The sequence below is a fragment of the Lethenteron reissneri genome, chromosome 57 (assembly GCF_015708825.2).
Source record: "Lethenteron reissneri isolate LAM-NWPU_2019-01 chromosome 57, ASM1570882v1, whole genome shotgun sequence".
Taxonomy (NCBI): Eukaryota; Metazoa; Chordata; class Hyperoartia; order Petromyzontiformes; family Petromyzontidae; genus Lethenteron; species Lethenteron reissneri.
The window spans coordinates 1,626,544-1,638,843 of record NC_083835.1 but is presented as its reverse complement, the minus strand read 5'-3'; the positions used below and the strand labels follow the sequence as shown (position 1 = coordinate 1,638,843).

At 52.1% G+C, this 12,300-nt stretch overlaps 1 protein-coding gene across 1 annotated transcript in view; it reads left to right on the top strand.

The window, feature by feature from the left end:
* The window catches only part of LOC133357339 (collagen alpha-5(IV) chain-like), an 89,227-nt gene that overhangs the window by 24,142 nt on the left and 52,785 nt on the right, over positions 1-12,300 (top strand). The window contains 1 exon segment of the mRNA XM_061575238.1: positions 10,678-10,737. Within this exon segment, the coding sequence (XP_061431222.1) occupies positions 10,678-10,737 (60 nt within the window).

The following is a 12,300-nucleotide window of genomic DNA, read 5'->3' as shown; positions in this document are numbered from 1 at the left end:
AGATGCCAGTACAACACGGTAGCGTCGGGATTGTTTACCACTATTCAAACACCAATTAAGTCGTTACACGCTGCATGCGCCTGATGACTGGTAAAGACATCCCGGGTGACAGGGTGCTTAGTTCAATCACGATATATATCTCGTGTGCGTGTGTGCATTTGGACAAACGTATCCCCTATGAAGTGGAGAAGTCTGGTTCTGATTAGGAGAGTTGTTTATGTATGTGTGGGTGTCCCTGTGACGCACGGAGTGCTGACTCAAGTTAAGATGAAAATCTCTTGTGTGTGTGTGTGTGCATCTGTCTTTGCGCTTGTGTGCGGAGCGGTGGCGCAACGGTTAGCGTGCAGCGCTACGAACCTTGCGACCCGAGTTCGATTCCCGCACATGGCCAACACCAGTGACGATTATAATCAAGCACTTATGGGCCTCCCCTAGGTCGACTCAGCTTCAAATGAGTACCTGGTGCGATGTGTAAACATCGCCACTGGGGAGACAAAGGCGGCCGGGCGTGGTGCTGGCCACCCACCCCCTCGCGTGCCATGCCGGCCTTCATCGGTGCTACTCGCTAACAGCACTTGCCCCTACAGCCGACAGGCGACATCTGTGCGTGTGCCCCGTGTGATGTGGAGAGACCTGCTTCACATTTAGATCGAGGACCTCGATGCGAAACAGAACTCACTGCCGCCAAGAGGTGAGCACCGTCCCACGAATCACTTGAGCAGGGAGTCGTGTTTACTTTCGGCTGTGAGCGTGCGCGAACATTCCGAACTCTGCGCCTCTCCCGCAGTAAGGGAGGAACCAGATTTCCGGTGAAGGACAAGTGATCTCACTCCCCCCATCCTTGTTTTGTGATTTAACTTGTTGAAAGTTCCCCCCCGCCCCCCAGTTGTATTCCGGTTGTGCTGTTGCGTTACGACGCGTGGCGCCGCACCTCTCGCCGAGCGATGCGCCGCCACACGTCAACCCGGCCCACGGAAGCGGATATTGCAGAGCTTCTGCTGAGATTCCTGCAAGGGATCGCTCTCTCCTCTCCCCCCCTTCCCCCTTTAGTCGACTGTGGATCTCTGTAGTAGTCAGAGAGGGAAAGGAATCCGTCGGGACAGCGCTCAGGACCGGGAATTTCACCAAAACGCCGGGGTGCTCCGTTGTGCCGCGTTCCTTGGCGGTACGGGACCCTCCGCTCACTTCTGTCTTTGCCACGATCCCTCGTCGCACGATGGACTTTTCTATCTCCTGCGTTTTAAATCCGTTAGCTGTGATCGAGTAAATTGCTGCCAGCAGGGCGGTAATTGGGTGTTGATGTGGGGCAACTTGGACACAGCCCGGCTGCAAAGAATGCTGTGAAGTGACGCTCCCACCAACTTGAGAAGCCCAGAATGGAATAATGCCTTGTACGTCTTCTCAGTTACTTGCGGCCGCAGTTTGGGAACGTAGCAAGCGACAGCTGACACCAATACCGCTTTCATGCCTCTCGATTCTCCGCCCGCCCGCCCGCTCCCACCATGTTCATATTTTCAGAAACAACTCTAGCTGGCTGGCAAAGTCGGGCGGCAGGGAGTCCAAATTCCCCGGGACGATGATTTCGCCTCTCAGGATGGCGGCCCGAATCCTGCGTCGTTATTATTCGGGCTGACCAGAAACATTCTTCATTTGGGGGAGGGGGGGGCGGGACAGACCCTGGCCAAACTCACACGGAAACTCCGTCAACTTGAAACGGCGTGGTGGATATGCCGCTTTCTGACGTAATCAACTCTAGCTGTCCGTCAGCTCAAGTTCCAGGAGAAGTCGGGCCCACTGGAGTCAACTTCACTCGAGTTGGCCGTCGACGGACGTAAAGTGCAAGCGATGGAGAGGCCACTGTGGATCTTGCGCCAGGCTAGGTGCACTTTGAGTGTCACGTGGAGTTGCGAAGGCTCGTTGGCAGGTCACGCCGGACAGATCAGAGTGTTGTGGGTTCACTGCCTCGGGCTGACTGCCAGAAGCATCCCCCTGAACGCATGTAATGATGCGTGTGATTTAAATACATTTAACAACACAGTGGCATGCATCGCATGTACAATGGCATACCACTGAGGATAATACTTCTGCATAAGGTCGAAGTATTAAACCCAAAATGCACGCAGCAATTCAAGGATGAAAATAAATATCTATCTATTCCAGGAATTATTACCGATACAATTGAATGCAGGTGATACAAACAGAAAACGTCACGGAGGGAGACATAACAAACGAGAGAGAGAGAGAGAAAAGAAACCAAAAAGGTGACAAAAATGACACGGGGAAAATGACCCTTTGAACACAATCACACGACGGCATGGATCGTCGCTGCCAACAGCTGCCGGCAGCTGCCCTCCACTAGTAAAGCGTCATCCAGGAGCCAGGCCCGCCGCAGACGTCTCCTGCCAAACACGTCGGTATGCACAGCCCCCTCCCATATGCTCAAATATTGATACTAACTCAAAGAAAACGGTTACAGTAATTTACGTGCCACAGCGATATGGCCCTGCTGGTTTCAAGAACAACTTGCCAGCCTCTATTCCTCCTGACCCACGCGGCTCCCTCACCAGGCTCCCTGGATGTCCAGGGGGGAGAGTGAGAGGCAAGTTACACATTGGGGGGGGGGGGGGGGGGGGGGTTAAGCAGCAAAGCGCAATGGGTTTGGAATGTACCCAGAGCGCAATACAAACGAGCGCGGAATTCTGTCAAATTAGCGTAATTGAAGTGAAAATTGATAAGGAAAATACGCTGCTTCCTAGCGTTACTGCGACAGGGGGCACAGGCGGGGGGGTCTCCACGCACGCGGAGTTGAGGTTCGGCCTCTGCTCGGCGTCACAGAGAAGGATCCTCGATGGGACAGCAGCGGTGTCCAGCCGTGCTGGACACCGCTGTGGACAACCAGTAGGTCCGCGGATCATAGGCTGGGAACCACGGATCTAACACGTGACATTAAAACAACGCAACACAGTCCTCAAGAATGCGGTGTCTTTAAAGGGTGTTTTATTTTTTAATAATAGGCGACGTTTCATGCGATGGCCCTTCTTCATAGAACATAAACGGAGAAGCCAGAGAGATGGAGTGGGTAGTAAGGGGTTGGAGACTGCGCTTAACACTTTGAGGGCTGATGAGAATTAAACGTAAACACATGTTTAATGACGATCAGTTTTTGTTGTTGTTGTTACCTAACAGTAGCTAACGAGCTCCAGACAGACCCTTCAATAACCACGGCTGGCTGCGTGCGGTGCGAAAGAAGCGCAACATACATACACAACGACTAAATATACTCACTAAAAATTACTGAGTATATTTATCACTAAGAATGATAAGAACAAGGTGGCCCAGTGGAACAGCAGTTGCACGCTGCCTCCATGCTCATTGTCTCGTGGTTTACGTTTGACATTGAAACTCATTTACTTCATTCATTCATGAAATTGCAACGAGCTGAGGGCACGTTGAGAGTAACGTTGCATTCGAGGGAGGCCGTGCTGAACGTAAGAACATTCATGCACGAGAACGTGTCCTTCTGAAACGTCTCAATAACAATCAGCCTCGCTTGCATAACGCCGTTCAAATTCTTCATTTCCAGATGGCTGAACGGCTGATGGGATGTATCAACATTTTTTTGCATTTTATATATATTTGTTTTACGTGGAGGAACAGATGTGTGAAGGCGTCCAATCGTCTGCTGAATAATATATTTTTTTTATCGCCATCGCGCGAGTTCCCCAAATGCGCACTCGATGTTCTCCCAACGTCTCGGCACCCACCGGTCACTCCGTGAACCGCAATCGGCAATCCCCGTCAGTGTCCAAGGAACGTGATGCAAAGAGAGAGAGGGGGGGGGGGGGTATGGAGGGAGTTTTGGGTGGGTTCGGGGGGGTGGGCACCTTTTTGTGAATCGTGCTCAACGAGAAGTTCTCGTGCCCCCCCCCACCACTTCCCACGGGTACGGACAGAGAGCCAGAACGACAAACGGACGAACGGACAGACGAACGGACAGAGCTATCGCTTGCATGCTTTCAACCTCCGCACGCAGAGACGTCACCGTACGCCGCTGTACATTGCGAGCAGCCTCACGGGATGGAATTCATCACTCAGCGGCGCGGGTCTCGCCGTACATCCTCTCATCCCTGCGAACATTTCCCAGGACCCCCCCTCCGTTTTTTTGTAATGATGACGACTGCGGGGGGGGGGGGGGGTTGATGGGGGGGCACACAGCTGCTACCGCTGCTGCCTTTAAAACTCTTTCAGAATTAAGCCTTCCGCAGACGGGACATGAAATAAATAAAATAATCAAAATAATAATACCAACTCATAACAACAGGGCCAAGTCAGACTGCTGTTTTTTTACATTTGCAGATCGGGTTGCGGAGAGTGGGGGGGGGGGCTCCGGCGTTGATGTCACCGCTGCGTCTGGAAGCGCTTATGGGCCTGGAGGGGTCGCGGGGGTGGGGGGCATGGAACACTGGGCTGATACAATCTGCTGACAGAGAGTTTGTGCTCACTGCTGCATGCTGCAAGGAGGGGGTGGTGGTTTGGGGAGGGGGGGCTTCTGAATTTCATTTCATTTTAAATGAACACGTATGTTTATTTAGTTACTTTTTGGGAAAATCTGAGTTTTCTAATAGAGGCTTTGCTTGTTCCCACGACAAAAGTGTTTCATGAGGTATCACCAGCACGTGTATCTGGCTTGATCAATTCCACATTTTCATCCTTGAAAGTTCGGACTCGATTTCGTCTACGTTCCAAGAGTGTTCTTTTTCTGCCATGATGGGAATAACCAACATCAAAATCGCCTCCCCCCCCACTACTGACAAATTAATGCCCGCCAGGTGCTGATTCACCTTGCACGCCTAGACAAGATAATAAAAACAAACGCAGAGCAGCAGCGTGAACCTGCGTCTGGACGCAAACGCGGTCGGCGTGCACGTCAATGTCCAGAGGCCCGAGGTTTTCCAGGGAAAGGCCCCAAGTGGGCCGCTATGGAAGAGTCGCGGGGTCCACACTCGCCTCGGGCGCCTGACGCCCCTCCGAGCTCACGGGGTCATCAGCGTCGCTGCGTCTCGGCGTGGATGGCGCGTTCACGTCACGAGAGTCGTGCCGTGCGGACCGTCTCGTACGCTCCGCGCCAGGGAGGACGTGCCTCCGATTGGCACGGTTGGCTACGAACGGTGCGAAAGAAGTTCAACATACATACTGCATGCGTACGTGCGTGCGCGCCCAGAGCGCTTTAACTGTTTCTCGGAGGTCAAATGTCAACGTTTTCACGTGAAACTCGATACGCTGGAGGCGCTCTCAGTGACCCCTGGACAAATGTTCAACACTGGTAAATGTTTTTAAATGTGAGGCTCTGAAGTGCGAAATGTGTACTGTATATATTTATATACGGGGCGCCACGGTGGTGAGATGTTAACTACCTTGCCTGGTATGCAGGAGGTCGTGGGTTCGATGCCGACCCTGACGCCTGCTGCTGTATATTTGGAGTTTGCGTGTCTCTCTGCCCGTGGTTGAGTGGATTTTTCTCCTGGCCCTCCGGGTTTTCCCTCCACACTTAGAATCAACACCACGCGTTTTAGAGTGTTTGGTTGCTATACATTTCCACACGATAAGCCTCTTCATAGAGCTATAATTTGTGGCCAGGTCGCATCTGAAAAAGAGCTATATAGCTCAGTGGGCTTTACCTGGTAAAACACAAAAATAAATACGCATGAAAAGAACAGAATGTGGTTAAGAGCTCACACTTTCAAGACATTTGGCGGAGAGAGCCGACAAGCTGTGGCAGTCTGGTGGCTAGCGCGCTTCCCGGGAAGTGAGATTTCTAGAACTTTGATCGATTCAACCTTTTCGCCCGTCGAGTGACAATGCCCCCCGGCTCCTGTGGCGCCGTTCATAAGAGGAGGCCGCGCATCCGCTGACGCCCTGGACCAAATATACAATTTTAAAACCGTCGATGTTTCCCCCCCCCTCCTAAAAGATTGTCACACGACGACCCACAGACTTGCACAGAGACATGTGGAATAACGTGGCGGACCCGCACGCTAACATCGAGGCTCACAAACGTTAGGAGCCCTACATGACGCACTTGTCAATAGTTTCAACGTCATTTGTCTCCGAGCGGTGATTGGTGAGCACTTTCACCCTCTCAGAGGGCCACCGTGTGCCTCCTTGTTCCAAAAAGTGTGGGGTGACACTCACGTCTCTTGGCAGTCTTGAGCCAGTGGTGGAAATTACACGTTCATATGGCGGGTTTCAGGCTGTCCATGGGGCATAAACTCCCCGACAATTGACAGCTACATTGTATACGAGTGTCGAATGGTGAGCTTCCCTTTCCTTTCCATCAGCCAGTCACTGATGCCCTCCTGTGGTGGAAATAATAATAGCGCATAAAATGTTTGCGTCCACGCCACAGCTTAAACATTTTTAGAATTAGTTTATCTTCTGCTGGATTGTATAGACATGCATTTTGTTTTACCATAACCTGACAGAACAAATAAAATAAAATTGTCACGTGGGAAATTAAACAAATTGAGTTTGTTTATCAGAAAACCCGAGGTTATTGCTCCTAACGACATTTGACACTCCAAGTCCACTATCTTCGGTGTCGATATGGACCCAATTCGTGTTTTTTTTTCTAATTAACGTGTTTTGTCTTGACTTAAAGCTTTCGTGACTGCAGGAATTCATATTCTTTGGGTCTTTCGGTAAAGTCACTTTACGGACAGACCCAAAGACTATAACGTGTTTAACTTTCGGCGTAATTACCCACAAGCACATCTGCACGCTCCTCTGCGCACCTTTCTAGCTTGTGTTCCGTATTCTTTGTAACAAAACAGTGTCAAGTTGTACCGCACCATAAAGTAATTCGCTCGTGCTCCTAGAGAGAGCACGACTCAAGTGACACGAGGAACAACAGACGAGCAGAGAGGTAGCCACGTGATGATCCGGCGTCAACAATTTCCCAAAGCTCTGCGGTCCAGTCCTCTACACATTGAGGTGTTAACATGTGGGAGGGAGCCGGAGCCCCTGCAGAAAACACACCCGTGGCGTGAGGGGGAAACACTCTATCCCATACGTATGCATCTTGAAGCTTCTTTCGAACGGTACGTAGCCAACGATGTTAATCAGAGGAGCAGGTGGAAGGGCACATTTCTGCCGTTCTCCTAGCAGGACAGGCTTATGGCACCTCGACACCCACGGGGAGTAGCGTCGCAACGTCTGTGTGCGGTGATCCACCATCCCTAGCTGCTGCTGCTGCTGCCTCCACAGCACTGGGTTATAGTCAGCCGCGCGCAGCAACGCAGCCACCTCCGCGCGGCAAACGTTCACATTGTGCGCAGGGTGATGACCGGTAGCAATACACAAAAAATCCGCTGTCAATTGCCAGTCAGCTGGCGAACAACTGAATAGTCATCCGAGCACGACTTGACTTACTTGGCGAGGCCTACAATGGTTCGGCCTGGCCCCAACAGTTGCATCGGCGCCTGCGTGCGCAGCGAGCGCAATTTACAATCACAATGTGGATATGGTTAAGTCTGGTATGTTCGAGCTACAGGGCTTGCGATACGTTTTTTTTGCTTAGAAAAAAAAGTGTCCGTGTGTTTCCACATGCCCTCGTGTGCACGTGTCAGCGTCTCCGTACGCGCGCGAGCCACTCTGCGCGCGTCCTTGATCCGCGAGCTCTGCGTCCTCGCGTTTGAGCTGAACGCACGATTTTGCCATTATAAGTGGGGTGCAGCGTTTCCAGTACCTTTTTTTTTTATTCCCCAGGACGATCTGTTCATCATTAGATGGAGCCCCACACACCCACCCACCCACCTACCCACCCACGTCCCCGCCGCCACCCCCCGTCGGAGGGATAACTTGTTAAATTAGTACCACGTGTCCGTGTATTTATTCATGTTGTTCGTGTGTGCGTGTGTGTGATGTGGGCATGTAACGTGTGTGTGTGCGTGTGCGCTGGGGAACGCGGTAGCGTTGTGGTTCTAACGCTCTGCGCTACGGATCCGGCGACCCTGCTCCCCACACGTCCTCCTCCTCATTCTCTGGGAGAATTAAAAGCAGAAGGGGCAAAATAGGAAGGCAAAGACGGACGTGGTGGTGTGGTGTGGGTGGGTAGGGGGTATGCCTAAAAGTTTTGGACATAGCTATGCATGGGGGAGCATGGTGAGTGTTGGTGCGGAGAGCTCCCAACGAGATTACTGTCGACCCAGAAAGTCGGCGCCTGTCACGGTGAAGACGCCGTGGGGCTGTCCTGGCACGCGGCACGACGATCTATCGGCGAGTCCCACTGTTGTAGGTTGTCGGTTTATTTCGTGAGGTTACACGGATGATGATCTCGTTCAGCCAGCCGCCCAGCTCTTTGGTTTTTTCGGTAAAGTCACGTAGGTAAAATAAATAAATAAATTTACTCACGACGTTTCGGAAGCAACACAAGCCTCCTACGTGACTTTACCGAAAAAACCAAAGAGTATGAATCCTTGCAGTCACGAAAACTTCAAATCTGGAATTAGCCGCCCGGCTATTTTGCGCGGGAGATCCGTGGTGGTTGCTGCGTTGCTGCAACTACATCGGCAGCAGAAGCAGCAGAAGCAGCACAAAGATAAAGACGTCGACAGTGCAGAGAAGGAGTAGATCAGCAGGGCCTTTCAGGAATATCGCAACAACTTACAAAAGAAGACTGCCAAATACAGAGACAGCTGGCTGTGCGTGCGATGCTTCTCAACGATTAATGTCGTTCACAATTATGAACTTCCCAAACACGCACGACCGTTACGTCGGAGATAAGCTGCCAACACTTTTTTTTGTACTTTACATTCTCCTCCTCCCCGCAGAGTTGTGTTGGCGAGTTAAACTCGCGATGTTGGCGCCTGCTTCTTTGTTGACAGCATGCCAGCTAGCTCTGCTTGGACAATGCCGGGGTGAACAAGGCAGATCACCACTGCGCGTGTCCCGGGGTGATCGGGATGTGGCCGCTGATCGGGATGTTGCCACCGTGCCGCTCCCAAGTTTTGGAACGCTTTGCTAACAAGGCGAACGTAGCCTTTAGCGATATTTAAGTCGGTCTTGGAAACGTACTTCATTAGTTTTTTTTCATGCCTTCGTTACAACAACAAAAAATCGCGAGCCCGATACGACACGCCGAAAGGTTCCGGCGACGGCAGCGAAGAGAAACTCACCTCTGTAAACTCACCTCTGTAAACTCACCTCTGTAAACTCACCTCTGTAAACTCACCTCTGTAAACTCACCTCTGTAAACTCACCTCTGTAAACTCACCTCTGTAAACTCACCTCTGTAAAGTAAACTCACCTCTGTAAACTCACCTCTGTAAACTCACCTCTGTAAACTCACCTCTGTAAACTCACCTCTGTAAACTCACCTCTGTAAACTCACCTCTGTAAACTCACCTCTGTAAACTCACCTCTGTAAACTCACCTCTGTAAACCGGCCTCTACCCCCCCCCCCCCCAACTAGTCCGGGCCATGTACTCTGCAGGTTCTATTTAATTCGTGGCTTTCTATACACAGCGGTGGCGCATCGGTGGGACCTTCGGATGAAATGGGCCCACTTTACAAATTTAAATTCTAATTATTATTGCGTGATTTTTTGGTTCTGCCAGCAAGGGCTACTCTTGTATTTGATGTCGGTATTCACGGCTCGATGGATGAGAATTGTTCTTTAGAAGCCACCCTTTCGGGATAGCGGTGGTGAGAAAAGAGCAGTACAGGCTACGGGCTATGCCGAACATAACGCGTTTCTAGGAGCATTTCTCAAGGCACACCGGGGACCCTGCCGATAAAGTGCAGAATTCATACGATCAGCGATTATTCATCCATCATTCAACATTTTCTGGCTCGCTTTTAAGTAGACTGGCGGTGACACGTGGGGATAATTTTCCTACCCGCTGTGCTTGCGATACAATCTTAACACTGTCAATGTTGTGATTTAAAAAAAATATCAATAACAGCCCGTAAGCATTTAGTCAGTGCTCTCTTCCCGTTGACAGCTCTCTCTTGAAACAGCGATGGAAATTCCGCATTCATATGGCAGGGGTGAGTGACAGGACAACCACTGTTGAATGAACCCAGTACAACGATCCCACTGGGTTCGTTTCGCGCAACCAAAGTGTTGCCCTCTGGTGGCGATGGTGGTACCACTGCGCACAAGATCCCGAACGAGCCGCTTCCACGACGAGTGAAACCAGAACACGCAAACACGCGCGCGCGCGCGAGACGCTGTACGCACACGTGCGTAGAACTTCCTTCGCACCGTACGGAGGTGCCGGCACTTGCGCGGCACCCGTTGTTGTGTTGTGCGGCGGTGTGTCTTGGGGAGCGGTGGCTCAGCGGTTAGCGCTACGCTGCGCTGCGAACCTGGCTAACCGCGGGTTCGATTCGCGCTCACGGTCAACACCGGTGACGATTATCTGAACCGGTCCTGGGCCTCCCCTAGGTCGACTCGGCCTCAAATGAGTACCTTGTGCGTGTGTGTAAAAGCATTGCCACTGGGGAGACAAAGGCAGTCGGGCGTGGTGTTGGCCACTCACCCCCTCGTGTGCCGTGCCGGCCTTCATAGGTGCTCGCTAACAGCACTTGCCCCAACGGTCTGTTAAGGCCATACGGGGGAGCTTTGTCTTATATGTTGTTGTTGATAAATCTTGTCGTTGTTGTCGTTTGTTCCAGGCGTGCCACGGCTGTTCCTCAGGGTCGTCATGTGACTGCAGTGGAGCGAAGGGAGACAAGGTGAGATGTTCAACTCCACCAGCCTCCTCCACCAGCTGGCCACTCGCTCCCAGCCTCAACCCCCTTGCACCGCAACACATCATCTCCATTTGATTTGTTACGCGGGTGGTGCTGATGTCTTGTTAAGGAGGATAAACCATTTCGATTTAAAGCTTTCGTGACTGCAGGAATTCATCTTCTTGGTTGTTTCGGTAAAGTCACGTAGAAGGGAAATAATAAAATAAAAAAAATAAAACATCATTTACATATTATATATAATGTTGTATTTTTATTATTTTATTATTTCCCTTCTACGTGACTTTACCGAAAGAACCAAGAAGAGGATAAACCATCACCGCGAGAACTCCGTTCACCCTCGCAGCAGCAGCAGCAGCAGTGACCGTTTCGTCTAATCCCCTCTGCTGTGTTCAACCACCACACACAAACTCGCTCACTCGGCCACCCACCCACCTACCCACACGTGACACTGCAGCTCACACTCACCCGCTCGCTAACCCATCAGCACTGCAGCTCGCAAACAACCCCTGATACGCTACAAATGTATTCTCCGCCTGCTAGTCCTCTGCTGCATCCGTTCAGCTGTGCGCATCGTGGCCCAGGCGTGCACTCTTTTGCCTTAACTACCGACCGAGCTGCAGCTCAGCCCAAACAGCCAGTATCAACCACAGCAAGCCCACATCGAATCTACCAGGCATAGCCCAAGTCGTCGCTCCCCCCCTCCTCCCCCCGCCTTCCTCCCACCTCTCAGCCGATGACTTCCCGAGAGAACAAAAAACCCCACGCAATTCGCTCGACGTTTTGCGATGATCAAAAGCGGAAAATGGAAGTTTCCCACTCGTGTCTCCGTCGCGCGCTCGCTCGCTCGCCTCCCAGGGGGAAATCGGGCAAAGCCAATTAGGGATAATCGCAACATGTAAGGCTGCGATGATTGACTCGAAATCTATTTAGCCACTTTGGTGGAAAGCGAGGGCCGGATTTAGTCAATTAGCGGCACGGCGCTGAGGGGAGTGCGCTTCGCGGCGCTGCGTGAGGATCTGGAGCCCATCGTGACGTCTTGACGAGCCCCGTGTCCCGAGTTGTCCCGTCGCTTCGCCGATTCCCAATTTGCCAGAGGCGAACGTGAAACGCGACAGGCTCGGCCACGGATGCTGCCCGTGGCGACGGTGGCAAGTCTGGGCCAAAGGGGCCCCTGCCACACTTTGGCAGTGCCTTCGCTTCGGGCTAAGGCACTGCCAAGGGGGAGCCGGGCAGGGCACTGGGCCAGCCGGGCAGGACACTCGGCCAGCCGGCACTCCCCGGCCTCTCCTGGGGAAGTGGGGCCCTCCAGCTCCCAGATCATCGTTTTCACCCCACTCCCACCACCAACCCCGCGGCGAGCTCCGCTCTGCCAAGTCGCTCCACCGCTGCGTGAATGTGCGTTGAGTTCATTTGAATTGTTAGGCGGATGGTGCTGATCTTGTTAAGGAGCATTAACCATCAACGCACGAACTTCGGTCATCGCAGCAGCAGCGGCAGCAGCGGCTTTTGGCTGCCCATCGAACGAAGACTGCGGTCACCACATCA